This window comes from Tenrec ecaudatus, chromosome X (assembly GCF_050624435.1).
Source record: "Tenrec ecaudatus isolate mTenEca1 chromosome X, mTenEca1.hap1, whole genome shotgun sequence".
NCBI lineage: Eukaryota > Metazoa > Chordata > Mammalia > Afrosoricida > Tenrecidae > Tenrec > Tenrec ecaudatus.
This window is the reverse complement of record NC_134548.1, coordinates 167103902-167116636: the sequence shown is the minus strand read 5'-3', so window position 1 is coordinate 167116636 and position 12735 is coordinate 167103902. Positions and strand designations below refer to the sequence as shown.

The 12735-nt window shown below is 61.1% G+C and overlaps 1 protein-coding gene across 1 annotated transcript; it reads left to right on the top strand.

Annotated features, from left to right (window-relative positions):
* Positions 1-1121: 1121 nt before the first annotated feature.
* Positions 1122-12121, top strand: L1CAM (L1 cell adhesion molecule). The gene is made up of 27 exons (XM_075539178.1): positions 1122-1309; positions 3417-3431; positions 3640-3745; positions 3826-4028; positions 4851-4973; positions 5061-5231; positions 5416-5527; positions 5613-5797; positions 5902-6033; positions 6182-6328; positions 6515-6626; positions 6709-6875; positions 6978-7134; positions 7222-7346; positions 7455-7565; positions 7659-7856; positions 7995-8065; positions 8176-8401; positions 8730-8848; positions 8931-9117; positions 9198-9320; positions 9402-9575; positions 9651-9770; positions 9877-10032; positions 10108-10242; positions 10541-10613; positions 10868-12121. The coding sequence occupies exons 1-27, from the start codon at positions 1234-1236 to the stop codon at positions 11097-11099; spliced, it is 3756 nt and encodes a 1251-aa protein (XP_075395293.1). The 5' UTR covers positions 1122-1233; the 3' UTR covers positions 11100-12121.
* The last annotated feature ends 614 nt before the right edge of the window (positions 12122-12735 follow it).

Here is a 12735-nt window from a genome sequence, read left to right as displayed (position 1 = left end):
CCGGCCTCTCTACTCCTCCGCTGCCCACCCTTCCTCCAGTCAGTCTCTGGACCTGCACAGAGCATCCCCCTCCCCCACTGTGGGTGTGAAGGAGGAGTCTGCTCATTCACCATTCATCTGCCCTGCCATGACTACTCTTCTGCCTCACCCCCTTTGACAAAACCTTCTTGTGGTTCCTGGCTGCTTCCAGGCCAAGTCCACATTCCCTAGGACAGCATTCCATCCTGGTCTCTGATGAGCAGGCAGTCACCATGGGGGGGGGGCTAAGCAGTGTAACCCTTCCTGGTCAGGGACCGAGGTGCCTCCAGGCCGACGTCATGTAAGTGGCATGGGGCATTATAGGCGCTGCTTGGGCCTGGGGCAGACACATCTAGCCAGCCGTGCTGAGCCCTGAAACCACCAGGAGCGGGGCTTCCCAGGCTTGAGAGGCACCAGGGGGCTACTGCCCTCCTGCCCTCAGCTTCTCAAGGCAAACTGCCACTTCGCCAGTCGCTTCTTCCCTTTCCTGGCTCTGCTCTGGGAACACAGCCATCCTAAGCCCCTTTCTGCCCTCCCCTAGTGCCATTTTCCAAGCCCCTCTCCTGCCTGCTCTTTAGGCCAGCACCCAGGCTTTGCGAATGTGACATATTAGCACACTGTGCACACAGATAGCAGACCTGGCCGCAAACACACACACACAGATACACACAGGTCATAGGTGTGTGGCTTCACCCTCCACAGAACCACTCACCCTTTGTAGGTGCAGACTTCCCACAGGAACACACGTTCTGGAGCACAAGTATGTGCAGTCAGCTCCCACCAGCAAAGATACACACATGTCTGTGCCCACAAGGGCACACACAGAGCCATGGACACCTACTCCCAGGCAGCAGCTAGCACATGTGGGCATGTGTGCACAAAGTGGCCTGTGGCATGCCCAGGGGAGCTTATGGGGGCAACAAGTTGGTGCTAAGGCCAGGTTTCTTCCTGCCAGGTAGCGGGAGGGGGGAGGAGCTGGCCAGCAGCGGGCGGGGAGGGGGCGGGGCCAGGAGCCTAGGCGCGCCCAGATGTTAGTCACTAACGTCCCTGGTTCTCTCCACCCCACCCCTCCTGTTCCTTTCCTCTCTTTCCCAGTGCCCCCACCTCCAGCTCCCGCCCCGAGCTTCCCAGCATTCCTCTTCCCCGGGCGGGAGCCGCAGCCCGAGCAGAGCCCGGCCGGCCGTGCCGCGCCCAGCCGCCGGCGCTGCCGCGAAGATGGCCGTGGTGCTGCGGTACGTGTGGCCGCTGCTCTTATGCAGTCCCGGTTTGCTCATCCAGATCCCCAAGGAATGTGAGTACGCGCCCCTCGCAGCATGAGGGGCTCCCTTTATCTTCGGTCCCGCACCTTTCGCCGTTGGGACTCTCGCCCCTCCTTTCTGGGTAGGGTAGGATCAGGGCACTGGGGCCTTCTGAGAGAATGGGCTGGAGGAGGGGGAGGCGCACTTAGGATTCAGCACCACGGACAGCCGACCGCCCGCTCAAGGTCTGCAGGACCGCTGCCGCCGCCTTCAGAGGCACAGGCAGGCAGAGGGAGGTGATGGGCTACAGTGTGGGGTTTGGGGAACGGCCTGGATTCAAGTTTTGCCCCCTCTTCTCATTTATGTTATCCTGAGCTGGTTCTTTCCCACCTTGGCCCCTCAAGGGGGCAATACACCCTGAAACCCCCAGACCCAACCCAGCAGCCTTCTGGATGCTTAAACATTTGGTGGGTAGCTATTTGGTGCTGGGCACATGTCTAAAGTCAGGATGGTACTGGAAGGACGGGTGAACTTCTGCGTGGGGGGTCACAGGCAGGGAAGCGGAGGTGGGTAGGTTGTGACTGTGTGGCTGTGGTGATAATGGCCCAGGCCCAGAGGATTGTGATTTTCTAGATGGGTAAGTTTGTGAGTCAGAGGAATTGTTCCCCCTTGGCCAGGTTTGTGCAGGTCTAAGGTTATTTGGCTGTAATATTGGGGTGTGTGTGTGTGCGTGCGTGTGTGTGCAGGTGTGTGTGTTGGTGGGTTGGGTACGTTGGAGTAGGTGGTGTGTGTGTCTGCAAGGTAGGACACATAAACGTGCCACTCTAGGGGCTGCAGGAACCATGTGGAAGGAAGGGCATGTGTATGCCCAGCACCTGCCCATCCTCATCCCTTGCCACCTTTCTCTCTGGGCCTGGGCATTAATGGAGTGAAGAGTAGCTGACAGGACAAAGGTTGGGGACACCCTTTAGACACCTCGTGAAGCCAGAGATACAAAGGGGCAAAGGACACATACCGACACAAAGGACCACAGCCATCCACACAGCCTCCCCACCAGGCACAGATCTGTAGATGTTCTCAGGCAGGAGCCCTCTCAGACAATCACCTTTAAGATCATGCACCCACCCTGTTGCCCATACAGGGCATGCCTACACACACCTCCCCAGACCTACACCTCCTTGCTGTCTGCTCCGCTGCCTCTGGGGTGCTGATACCTGGCCCGAAGCCCCCGAGTCTTACCCTGGACCTCAGCCTGCTCCTCCACCAGATGGGCTAGACCAGCTTGCCTGGGTGCATCTATGTGAAGTGGGCAGCGAGGATTTAGAGAAGACAGCACTGGGGAAAGAGATCTAGGTCAAAGACCATGGCAACTGCTTCCAGGCTGCCCTGGGCACTGAGCCGTGATTGGCATTGACCCCAATACTGCGGAAGGATCCCTCCTTGCTCAAAACTCTCCAACCCTCGTGCTCTCCTTGCCCCCAACCACTGTTGTCCCTTTGTCTCTTGTTCTGCTGAGTTGATCCCCCATCTTGCCTTTCCTGTCTCTTGCTCTCAGGCTGCCTGCATCAGGTTCTGTCCCTCCCTAACTCAAGCCTTTCTGTGGTGTCCCCAGGGGCCCCTCTCCCCCAGGCCCTGGCACTGGCATCTTCTGCAAACACAAACAAAGCTTCCTGAGCAGCCCTCCTGCCAGCCACTAGTGCGGGGGGTGGGGGGGCTGCAACCCGGGCCTGCCAGCACCCTCTGACCTCTAGCCCGGGTGTGGAGAGACAGGACCACCAGTACTTGAGGCTGTGGAGGCTGTTGCTGCTGCCCCAGGGCCTTTGCAGGGGGGTGGGGGAGCATGTTGGGGCAGCTGGCCTCTGAAGGATGAGACCTGGAAATTGAAAACCCACAGCTGTGCTAATTGGATTAGGAGGGAAGTAAGCTGGAGCCTGGAGAGTTCCTGGGTCAGGCTTGCTGTTGGTTGAAGCTCCCACAGCATCCTGCAGGGGCGGGGGTGGGGTGGGGCAGCTGGATCCTGCAGGTCCCACCATGTTCTGTCCAGCCACCACATGGTCTCAAGGCACAGCTGCCTTACTGCCTCTTCCTGTCCCTGTGGGCTCCTGCTGGGGTACTGAACCTTTCTTTCCTCCTCTGCCTACTGCTGCCGGGACTCCCCAGATGAGGGACAGCATGGTGAGTCAAGGCGGGCTTGGGAGCGTCCCCCTCGGCATGCATGCCCTTGCCCCACCCAGATCTTCCTGCTCTGCCCACCTGGCTGTCCTGAGTTCCCTTCCTCCCTCTTGTTCCACCCACGATGGCTCTGGCCCTTGTCACTGCCACTGGGGACTGGGCCAAGCCGTGGTGCTTGCCCGGCCCCTTACTGGCCCAAGTCCCACCGCAGTCATGGAGCCGCCAGTCATCACGGAGCAGTCACCACGGCGCCTGGTCGTCTTTCCCACGGATGACATCATCCTCAAGTGCGAAGCCAGTGGCAAGCCCGAAGTGAAGTGAGTGACCGGCTCCCCCCGCCCCACCTCCACCCGCCGTGTTCCAGGCCTCCTGGCCTCCAGCCCTTGTCTGCCCACAGGTTCCGCTGGACACGGGACGGCATCCACTTCCAGCCCAAGGAGCAGCTGGGCGTGACTGTGCACCAGGCAGCACACTCGGGTTCCTTCACCCTCACGGGCAATAACAGCCATTTCGCCCAGAGGTTCCAGGGAACCTACCGCTGCTTTGCCAGCAACAAGCTGGGAACCGCCATGTCCCACGAGATCCAGCTGGTGGCAGAGGGTGTGTACCTCTGCAGAGGCTGCAGGCGAGGGCAGGAGGGGTGCTGGACAGAGTCCTCTCAGCAAGCCTAAGAACTTAAGTGGGATCCTGGCCGTCCCTGGCTCCTGCCGCTGTCTTTGTGGGTGCCGTTTCCACCTGCCCTCCCCCTCTCTCCCATCTTTGTGGTAGGCCCTGTTCCATCTCAGCACCCTGCCCAGAGCTGAGGGAGCTGTGCCTTATCCCAGCTCTGCCCTGCCTACCTCTGCCTCCCTATTACTCTCCCCGCCTTGTGGGTGACCTCCTCCCCCTCCGTTAGTCTCCCTTCTTCCCTCTGCTCCCCCTGGTACCCCGCTTTCCTCACCACACATCCATCCTTCCTCTGTCCCCCCTCTGTCTGCATTGATTCCTGTCACCCTTTCCCAGAGGTCCCCTCTTCACTGAATCTCCAGCTTCCCCCTCTCTCTACCCCTCTAGTTACCTTGGGAACCGTTGCCGTGGTTTCTGTGTCAGGATGATGGAAGGGTCTATGACTCTTGCATCCTTTCAGGTTCCCCTCCCCCACCACTGCACACCAGCCCCCGCCCCTTTAGTCTCTGTCCCCGTCCTTGGGGTGGATGCGAGGAGAGCCATCAGTCGGCTTGCAGAGGGGCAGAGGGTTAACCCCTCCCGTCCAGCCAGCCTTGTGCCTCAGGGAGGGTCTCCACCTCCACATGGATGTCCTCTCACAGTGGGTGTCCCAAGTGCCCTTTAGCCCTACCCCCCTCACCCCCATACGAGCTCTTCCTCCTCTCTCACACCCTGCACTGTCTGGACCCATGGTGCTATCCTCTCTGCCCCTTCCAGGTGCTCCCAAGTGGCCCAAGGAGACTGTGAAGCCAGTGGAGGTAGAGGAGGGCGAGCCGTTGGTGCTGCCTTGCCACCCACCCCCCAGCGCCGAGCCCCCTCGCATCTACTGGATGAACAGCAGTGAGTGGCATTGTCAGGCAGTGGGCTGGGCGAGGGTGGGCTCGCTTCTCTGGGGCTGGCCCTGACCAGTGCTCCGCTCCCCTGCAGACATCCTACACATCAAACAGGACGAGCGGGTGACCATGGGTCAGAATGGGAACCTCTACTTCGCCAACGTGCGCACAGAAGACATCCACTCGGACTACATCTGTCACGCTCACTTCCTGGGGGCCCGCACCATCATCCAGAAGGAACCCATTGACCTCAGGGTCAAGGCCAGTGAGTCCCAAAGGCTTGGACACCCCCACCCCCCAGCTGCACCCCATCTCCCTGACAGTTTCCCCCCACCCCACCCCACACCCCTGGCCAGATCCTGCTAGGCAGCAAGAGCAGAGTGGGGATCATCCCTTTTCCAGAGGAAGGGACCAAGGTCCCAGGGGTCATGCCCCCTGTCTCCTTCCAGCCAACAGCATGATTGACAGGAAACCGCGCCTGCTATTCCCCACCAACGCCAGCAGCCACCTGGTGGCCTTGCAGGGACAAGCTTTGGTCCTGGAGTGCATTGCTGAGGGCTAGTGAGTCGGGGCTCCCTGCGGGGCGTGTGGGTGGACGGAGCTCTGCCACGTGGCTGGGTGACCCTCTGCTTTCTTCCCTGGACAGCCCCACACCTACCATCAAGTGGCTCCGTCTAAGTGGCCCCCTGCCGGCTGACCGCGTGACCTACCAGAACCACAACAAGACGCTGCATCTGGTGAGAGTGGGTGAGGAAGACGATGGCGAGTACCACTGCCTGGCTGAGAACCCTCTGGGCACTGCCCGGCATGCCTACTATGTCACCGTGGAAGGTACAGATGCCTTGGGTGCCCGGAGAACCCCTGAGGAGGTCATTCGCGGGAAGGCGGTGGGCGAGAGCAGGCTGGGTGCTCAGGCCTTGTGTCCTTTCCTCCAGCTGCTCCATACTGGTTACACATGCCCCAGAGCCACCTGTATGGGCCAGGAGAGAATGTACGCCTGAACTGCCAGGCTCAGGGACGGCCCCAGCCCGAAGTCACCTGGAGAATCAATGGGATCCCCTTAAAGGGTGAGTAGGGGGTGGACAGGGCACACAGTCAGCAGCCAGAGGTGATTGAGCCCTAGGGACTGTGGGGAGAGGAAGAAGAAGGGGAGGAAGGGCTGCCAAGCCACTCAAGGTTTTGCCTGGCCTGTGCCTCACCCCACCGTGGCCACAGAGCTGAGCGAGGACCAGAAGTACTGGACTCAACAAGGAAATGCCTTGGTCCTGAGCAACGTGCAGCCCAGCGACACCATGGTGACCCAGTGTGAAGCTCGCAACAGACACGGGCTCCTGCTGGCCAATGCCTACATCTATGTTGTCCGTGAGTGCCTGGACTGGGGCCTGCACCAGGTGCTCTTGTCCCCATTTCACAGAGAGGAAGCCCAGCCCTGGGGGGGGGGGGGGCGGTGGGCAGAGGATAGCTTGCCCCTGCGCCTCTCGAGTCCTGGCCACCAGTGGCCCTGAGCCCACATGTGGGCCCTGCCTGCCTCCTGGACTCCCTCTGCAGAGTTGCCCGCCCAGATCCTCACTCCAGACAACCAGACGTACCTGGCTGTGGAGGGCAGCACAGCCTACCTCCTGTGCAAGGCGTTTGGAGCCCCAGTGCCCAGCGTCCAGTGGTGAGTTCCTGGGTCCCTGGGGCGGGGGGGGGGTGCAAGGGGCCACTCGGGAGCCCTGAGCTGGCCCTGCTGCTTCCGCTAGGCTGGACAAAGGTGGGACGACAGTTCTCCAGGATGAGCGCTTCTTCCCCTACACCAACGGGACCCTGCGCATCCGGGACCTCCAGGCTAATGACACGGCGCACTACTTCTGCCAAGCCATCAACGACCAAAACAATGTCACCATTGTGGCTAACCTGCAGGTCAAAGGTCAGACAGTGCCCTTTGGTGAGGGGCTGGCCACGCCCCGGGGAGGGCCGGCCAGGGTCTCAGAGAGCCCTCCATCGTCAGCCTGCCTGTGGTTGCCCTCAGATGCCACTCGGATCACGAAGGAGCCCCGAAGTGCCGTGGAGAAGAAGGGCTCCTGGGTGAACTTCACGTGCCAGGCCTCCTTCGACCCGTCCTTGAAGCATAGCCTCATATGGCGCAGGGATGGCCACCACCTCCAGGACCTTGGAGACAGTGACAAGTGCGGGCCCAGGGTGGCGGTGAAGGGGGCAGAATGGGGAAGCGGGCAGACCTAGGCAACAGGGTAACGTGAGTCCTGCCGGCCCAGGTACTTCACTGATAGTAGCAGCTTAGTCATCAACAGCCTGGACTACAGCGACCAGGGCAATTACAGCTGTGTGGCCAGCACCGAGCTGGACATGGTGGAGAGGAGCGCCCAACTACTGGTGGTAGGTGAGTCCTGAGGGTTAGGGGGACACAGGCTGGGAGGTGGGGAGGGTGCAAGGCTGGCCCCTAAGCCAGAGGCTGAGCAGGGAGGAGACTCACTCGCCTGGCCTTCAGGGAGTCCGGGGCCGGTGCCTCAGCTGGAGCTGTCCGACCACCACCTGTTGATGCAGAACCAGGTGCGCCTGTCTTGGAGCCCCGCCGAGGACCACAACGCCCCTATTGAGAGTAAGCAGCTGCCGCAGGGGGCCTCTCCGCCTAGGCCCCTCCCTGTACCACATGCCCTCCATGATGGCACCCTCGCTCTGTGCTTCTTGGCAGAGTATGACATTGAATTTGAAGACAACAAAATGGAGCCGGAGAGATGGTTCACGCTGGGCAAGGTGCCTGGGAACCAGACCTCAGCCACTCTCAAGCTGTCGCCCTACGTCCACTATACCTTCAGGGTCACTGCCATTAACAAATATGGCCCCGGGGAGCCCAGCCCAACCTCCGAGACTGTGGTAACACCTGAAGCAGGTAAGTCCATGCTGAGGAGGGTCAGCAGGCCAGAGCCCAGAAGAAGCCCAAGGGTGGGCTGTGGGGATGTCTCCTCTCCCAGGGGGGCCTCCAGCTATCACCGCCCAGGGTGTGACGGGCAGAAATGTTGCTTTGCAGCCCCGGAGAAGAACCCACTGGATGTGAGGGGGGAAGGGAACGAGACCAACAACATGGTCATCACGTGGAAGGTGAGAGTGGCCAGTGGGCGGGGCCAGGCAAGGCTGCAGCAGGTCCCAGGTGACCCTAGCCTGGAGACCAGTGCTGTTGACCACCTGCTGCTCCTCTGCTTGCCCTGCAGCCACTGAAGTGGGTCGACTGGAACGCCCCTCACGTCCAGTACCGCGTACAGTGGCGCCCTCAGGGGGCTCAGGGCATGGCCTGGCAGGAGAAGATCGTGAGCGAGCCCCTCCTGGTGGTGACCAACACCTCCACCTTTGTGCCCTATGACATCAAAGTGCAAGCCGTCAACAGCCAGGGCAAGGGCCCTGAGCCCCGCATCACCGTTGGCTACTCAGGCGAGGACTGTGAGTTTGGGCGATCCTTGCCCCCCAGCCCCCTTGTGCCCTCCAGTGAATCCGGGTCTTTTCATACAAACCTCTGGTGAGGTCAGGGAAGGCCACCTGGCACGGGGCACACTCAGGGTCAGGCTTGGCCTCTAGTTGGCATGCCACTGTAGTTTCCTTGAGTCCAGAACTTTCCAAGTGCTTCACCTCGGTCCGGGGTGGCAGATGGCCTGGTCTCCCCCTTGCAGTCAGAAGGGAAAGACCCTCTTCACATAGCACCAAACCCACCTCCAGTGGGGAACTGTGGGTGGGCCACAGGCGAGGGCCGCCAACGACTGGCTGTTCCCAGTTCCCCAGGCCAGTCCCCAGCTAAATGACGAAGTCACCATCATCAACTCCAGCACTGTGCAGATCCTGTGGCAGCCTGTGGAGCCAGCCCAGGTCAAGGGCCATCTCCGCGGATACAACGTAAGAGTCGCAGTCAATGTGGGCAAGGAGCCAGGGATTTGGCCCCAGAGAGTGACAGGGTCTGGGTTGTCTTCTGCCCCAGGTGACATACTGGTGGGAGAGCACCCAGAAGTATCCACACAGAGGCCACGTGACGGTCCCTGCCAATGCCACCAATGTCACCCTCAGCGGCCTGCATCCGTACACCTCCTACCACCTCGAAGTGCGGGCCTTCAATGGGCGGGGCTCAGGGCCTGCCGGTGAGACCACCTTCAGCACCCCAGAGGGAGGTGAGCCCCACCCCGCACCCCGGCACGCTTCCCCTAGGGCTGCCCTTCGAGGCCCTGCCGGCTCCTGTCTGTGTCCACAGTGCCTGGCCCACCGGAGGCACTGCACCTGGAGTGCCAGTCAGACACCAGCCTACAGCTGCGCTGGAAGCCCCCGCTCAGTCACAATGGAGTGCTGACCGGCTACCTGCTGTCCTACCACCCAGGTACGTGGCTGGCCAGGCGGGTGGGCAGCCCAGGCTCAGCACACGGCCTCCTGATGCCCTCCTGCCCCCGCCCCCACCCAGTGGACAGTGGCAGCCAGGAGGAACTGTCTTTCGAGCTTAAGGACCCAGAGTTGCGAGCACACAACCTGACCAACCTTACCCCCCGCCGGCGATACCACTTCCGGCTGCAGGCCACCACCAAGATGGGCGCGGGCGATGCCATTGCACAGGAAGGGGGCACCATGGCCCTGTTGGGTGAGCCAGGGACCTGGGGGGGGGCAGGGTGCTGAGGTGACCTTGTCGCTCATGCCCTCCACTCGCTCACCTCAGAGAGATCGAATTTCGGCCACATCTGGACCACCACTGGCGAGAACTACAGCATTGTCTCCTGGGTCCCCAAGGAGGGCCAGTGCAACTTCGGTTTCCACATCCGCTTCAAGACCATGGGCGGTGAGGGGCCCGGAGACTGGGTGGGGAGTAGGGGGGAGTGGGGGGCACGGAGCCCAGAGGGGCGCCACCAGGTGGTGACGCTTACCCCTCTCTCCTGCCCCTGCAGAGGAGAAGGTGGGCCCAGCCCTCCCCGTGCACTATGTCAGCTACAACCAGAGCTCCTACACACAGTGGAACCTGCAGCCAGGCACGGACTACGAGATCCACCTGCTGAAGGATGAGGGGCTGCTCTACCGCATGACCATCAAGACCAATGGGACTGGTGAGCCTGCGCCTGGGTGTGTGGAGGCTTGGGCTGTGCACTGGGCGGGGCTCTAGGGCTGTCTGTCTGCTGCAGGACGGGTCAGGCTGCCTCCCGCTGGCTTTGCCACCGAGGGCTGGTTCATCGGCTTTGTCAGCGCCACTATCCTCCTGCTCCTCATTCTCCTTCTCCTCTGCTTCATCAGACGCAGCAAGGGTGGCAAGTACTCAGGTGACCCCCAAGCCCCGGGTCCAGGCGGCCCCAGCGGGCCCAGGAGTGCTGGGCGCGGGGCGAGGGCGCCAGAGCTTGGGGGAACAGCGGGCCACCTCGCCCGCCGACCTTTCTGCACACCAGGACTGTGGGCTGCTTGGGGACAGGTGGGGGCAGCACTGCAAAGCTAGAGGGGAACTGGGGTGCTCAGAGCAGAGCGGACCCCCGGCCCCGGCCCCAGGGCGGGGGCCGGGGCCGGAGGGCAGGGACAGGCCGGGGCAGGGGAGGAAGCAGGCCCTTCTCCCCTGTGTGTCTCCAGTGAAGGATAAGGAGGATACCCAGGTGGACTCAGAGGCCCGGCCAATGAAAGATGAGACCTTTGGCGAGTACAGGTAAGCGCAGGGCAGGTACAGGACCAGCCCTCTCCACCCTTCCCCTCTGATCCTGTCTCTCTTTCTCCTGCGCTGCGGGTGACTTCAGGTCCCTGGAGAGGTAAGCAGGGGTCCTGGTGACAGGCCCCATTCCTCTGATACCCCAGTATCAGGGACCCTCTCTTCTTCATCCCCCAGCACCCACTTGCTCCCTCACAGTCCCCCCAGGGTCTGCCTTCCAGCAAACACAGCCCTCCTGCCCTACCCCCCTGCAGTGACAACGAGGAGAAGGCCTTTGGCAGCAGCCAGCCATCCCTCAATGGGGACATTAAACCCCTGGGGAGTGACGACAGCCTGGCCGATTATGGGGGCAGCGTGGACGTCCAGTTCAACGAGGATGGCTCCTTCATCGGCCAGTACAGTGGCAAGAAAGAGAAGGAGGCAGCAGGTGGCAATGACAGCTCAGGGGCCACCTCCCCCGTCAACCCCGCCGTGACCCTGGAGTAGTGGGGCCACACCAGGCACACCAGGCAGGGCTCTACCCAGGCCCGGGCTGCAGGGCCTTCCCAGGCCAAGATGCCCCTGCTCACTGTGCCCCAGTCCTGCCCTCCGGCCCTGGGCTGCTGGGGCTGGAATTTGGGGGCAGGAGAGGAGTGCTCACTGCCTCCAGCTCCCTCTCCAACCACTTTCCCCAGTTTATTGCCAAAACCCAGCTGCATCCTCCCAGAAGCGCTCTCTGCTCAGGCTGTCAGCACAGAGAGAGGCCCTGAGTTGGGGGATGGAAAGGAACTAGGATACTGTCCCTGTGCTGCTCTCACTGGAGACAGACCTGGCATGGGTCTCGCCTGTCTGCTTTCCTCCACCACCCCACCCCGGCCCCCTCCCCAGCCTCTTCCTGGCCAGCCTGTGGGGCTGGGGCAGAAGCATCGCCCTGTCCCCCCATCAGCTCTAACTGAGATAGTAGCGGGGTGAACTGGCCATGGTGGTGGGGAGGCCACTGAAAGAGCCCAGCGACCCCACCCCAAATACTGCAGCCCCCACTTCTGCCCCTCCCCAACGGCTGGCTTTCAGGTGCACCTCACACATGCTGCCTTTGGTCCCACCACGCAACATCCCTGTGGCCTGTGTCACTGCCGGGTGAGGGGTGGGCCATTGCCTCTCCTGCCCACGCCCCGGGCCTCTCCCAGCCGCCAGTACCCTCATGCTCCCTTGCCTGTTTCCGCCCCCCCCCCCACATCCCAGTCGTCTGAACAGTCCTGTTCTTCAGCCTCCCCTGTCCCCACCTTGGGAATGTACATACATTGTGACTTGGACAGTTCGTCCCCGTGCCCTTTCCCCACTAGTGTGTTAGGCAGATGTTGCAGTCTCTAGGTGGTTTCTAGGTTTTATAGTAATAGCTTTGATGATCCCACCCCCAGGAAAAAGAAAAACAAACAAAAACACCAGACAGCTCCCCCTTCCCGCCCCCGCGCCGTCTTTGCTTGGTCTGTCCATGAGCCTCTACAAAAACCAGAAGTCTATATATATATATGTACATAAATATCAGAATTCTAAGTGGCAGATAAAAACCTGCAAACAAAACCAGTGGCCAGTGTCCGTCTTTTCCTTGCGGCTTTCCTCAGTGTGTCCCTGGCTAAGTGGCCCTCCAGAATGGCTGTGGGGACCTTCCTGCCGCCTGAAGCCCCATTCCAGCCGTAGCGGGAGTGGACAAGCCTGACCCTCGGCCACCTGTGTCTGCCTGCCCAGCTGCCTGATCTATAGGTACTGGCAGGCTACGGTTCCCACAACCCTGGGGCTCAGGCCCTGGGGACAGTGGCACGCAGAGAGATAGCCAACAAGCACATGAAAAGATGCTCAACACCATCATTCACTGTCATTGTTAGGTGCCATTAAGTAGGTTCCAACCTAAGGAAACCTTGCGTGGTCCTGCCCATTGTGACAGCCACTGTGCCAGTCCGTCTTGTTGAGGGCCTTCCTCTTTTTCAATACCCATCACCCTAACCAAGCAGGATGGCCTTCTCCAGGGACTGGTCCCTCTTGATAACACGTTCAAAATACATGTGTGTCAGGCTGGGTTATCTAGAGAAATAAAGCCACTGTCACGGAAACATGTATAAGAAAGCACTTTATATCAGGAAGGCAG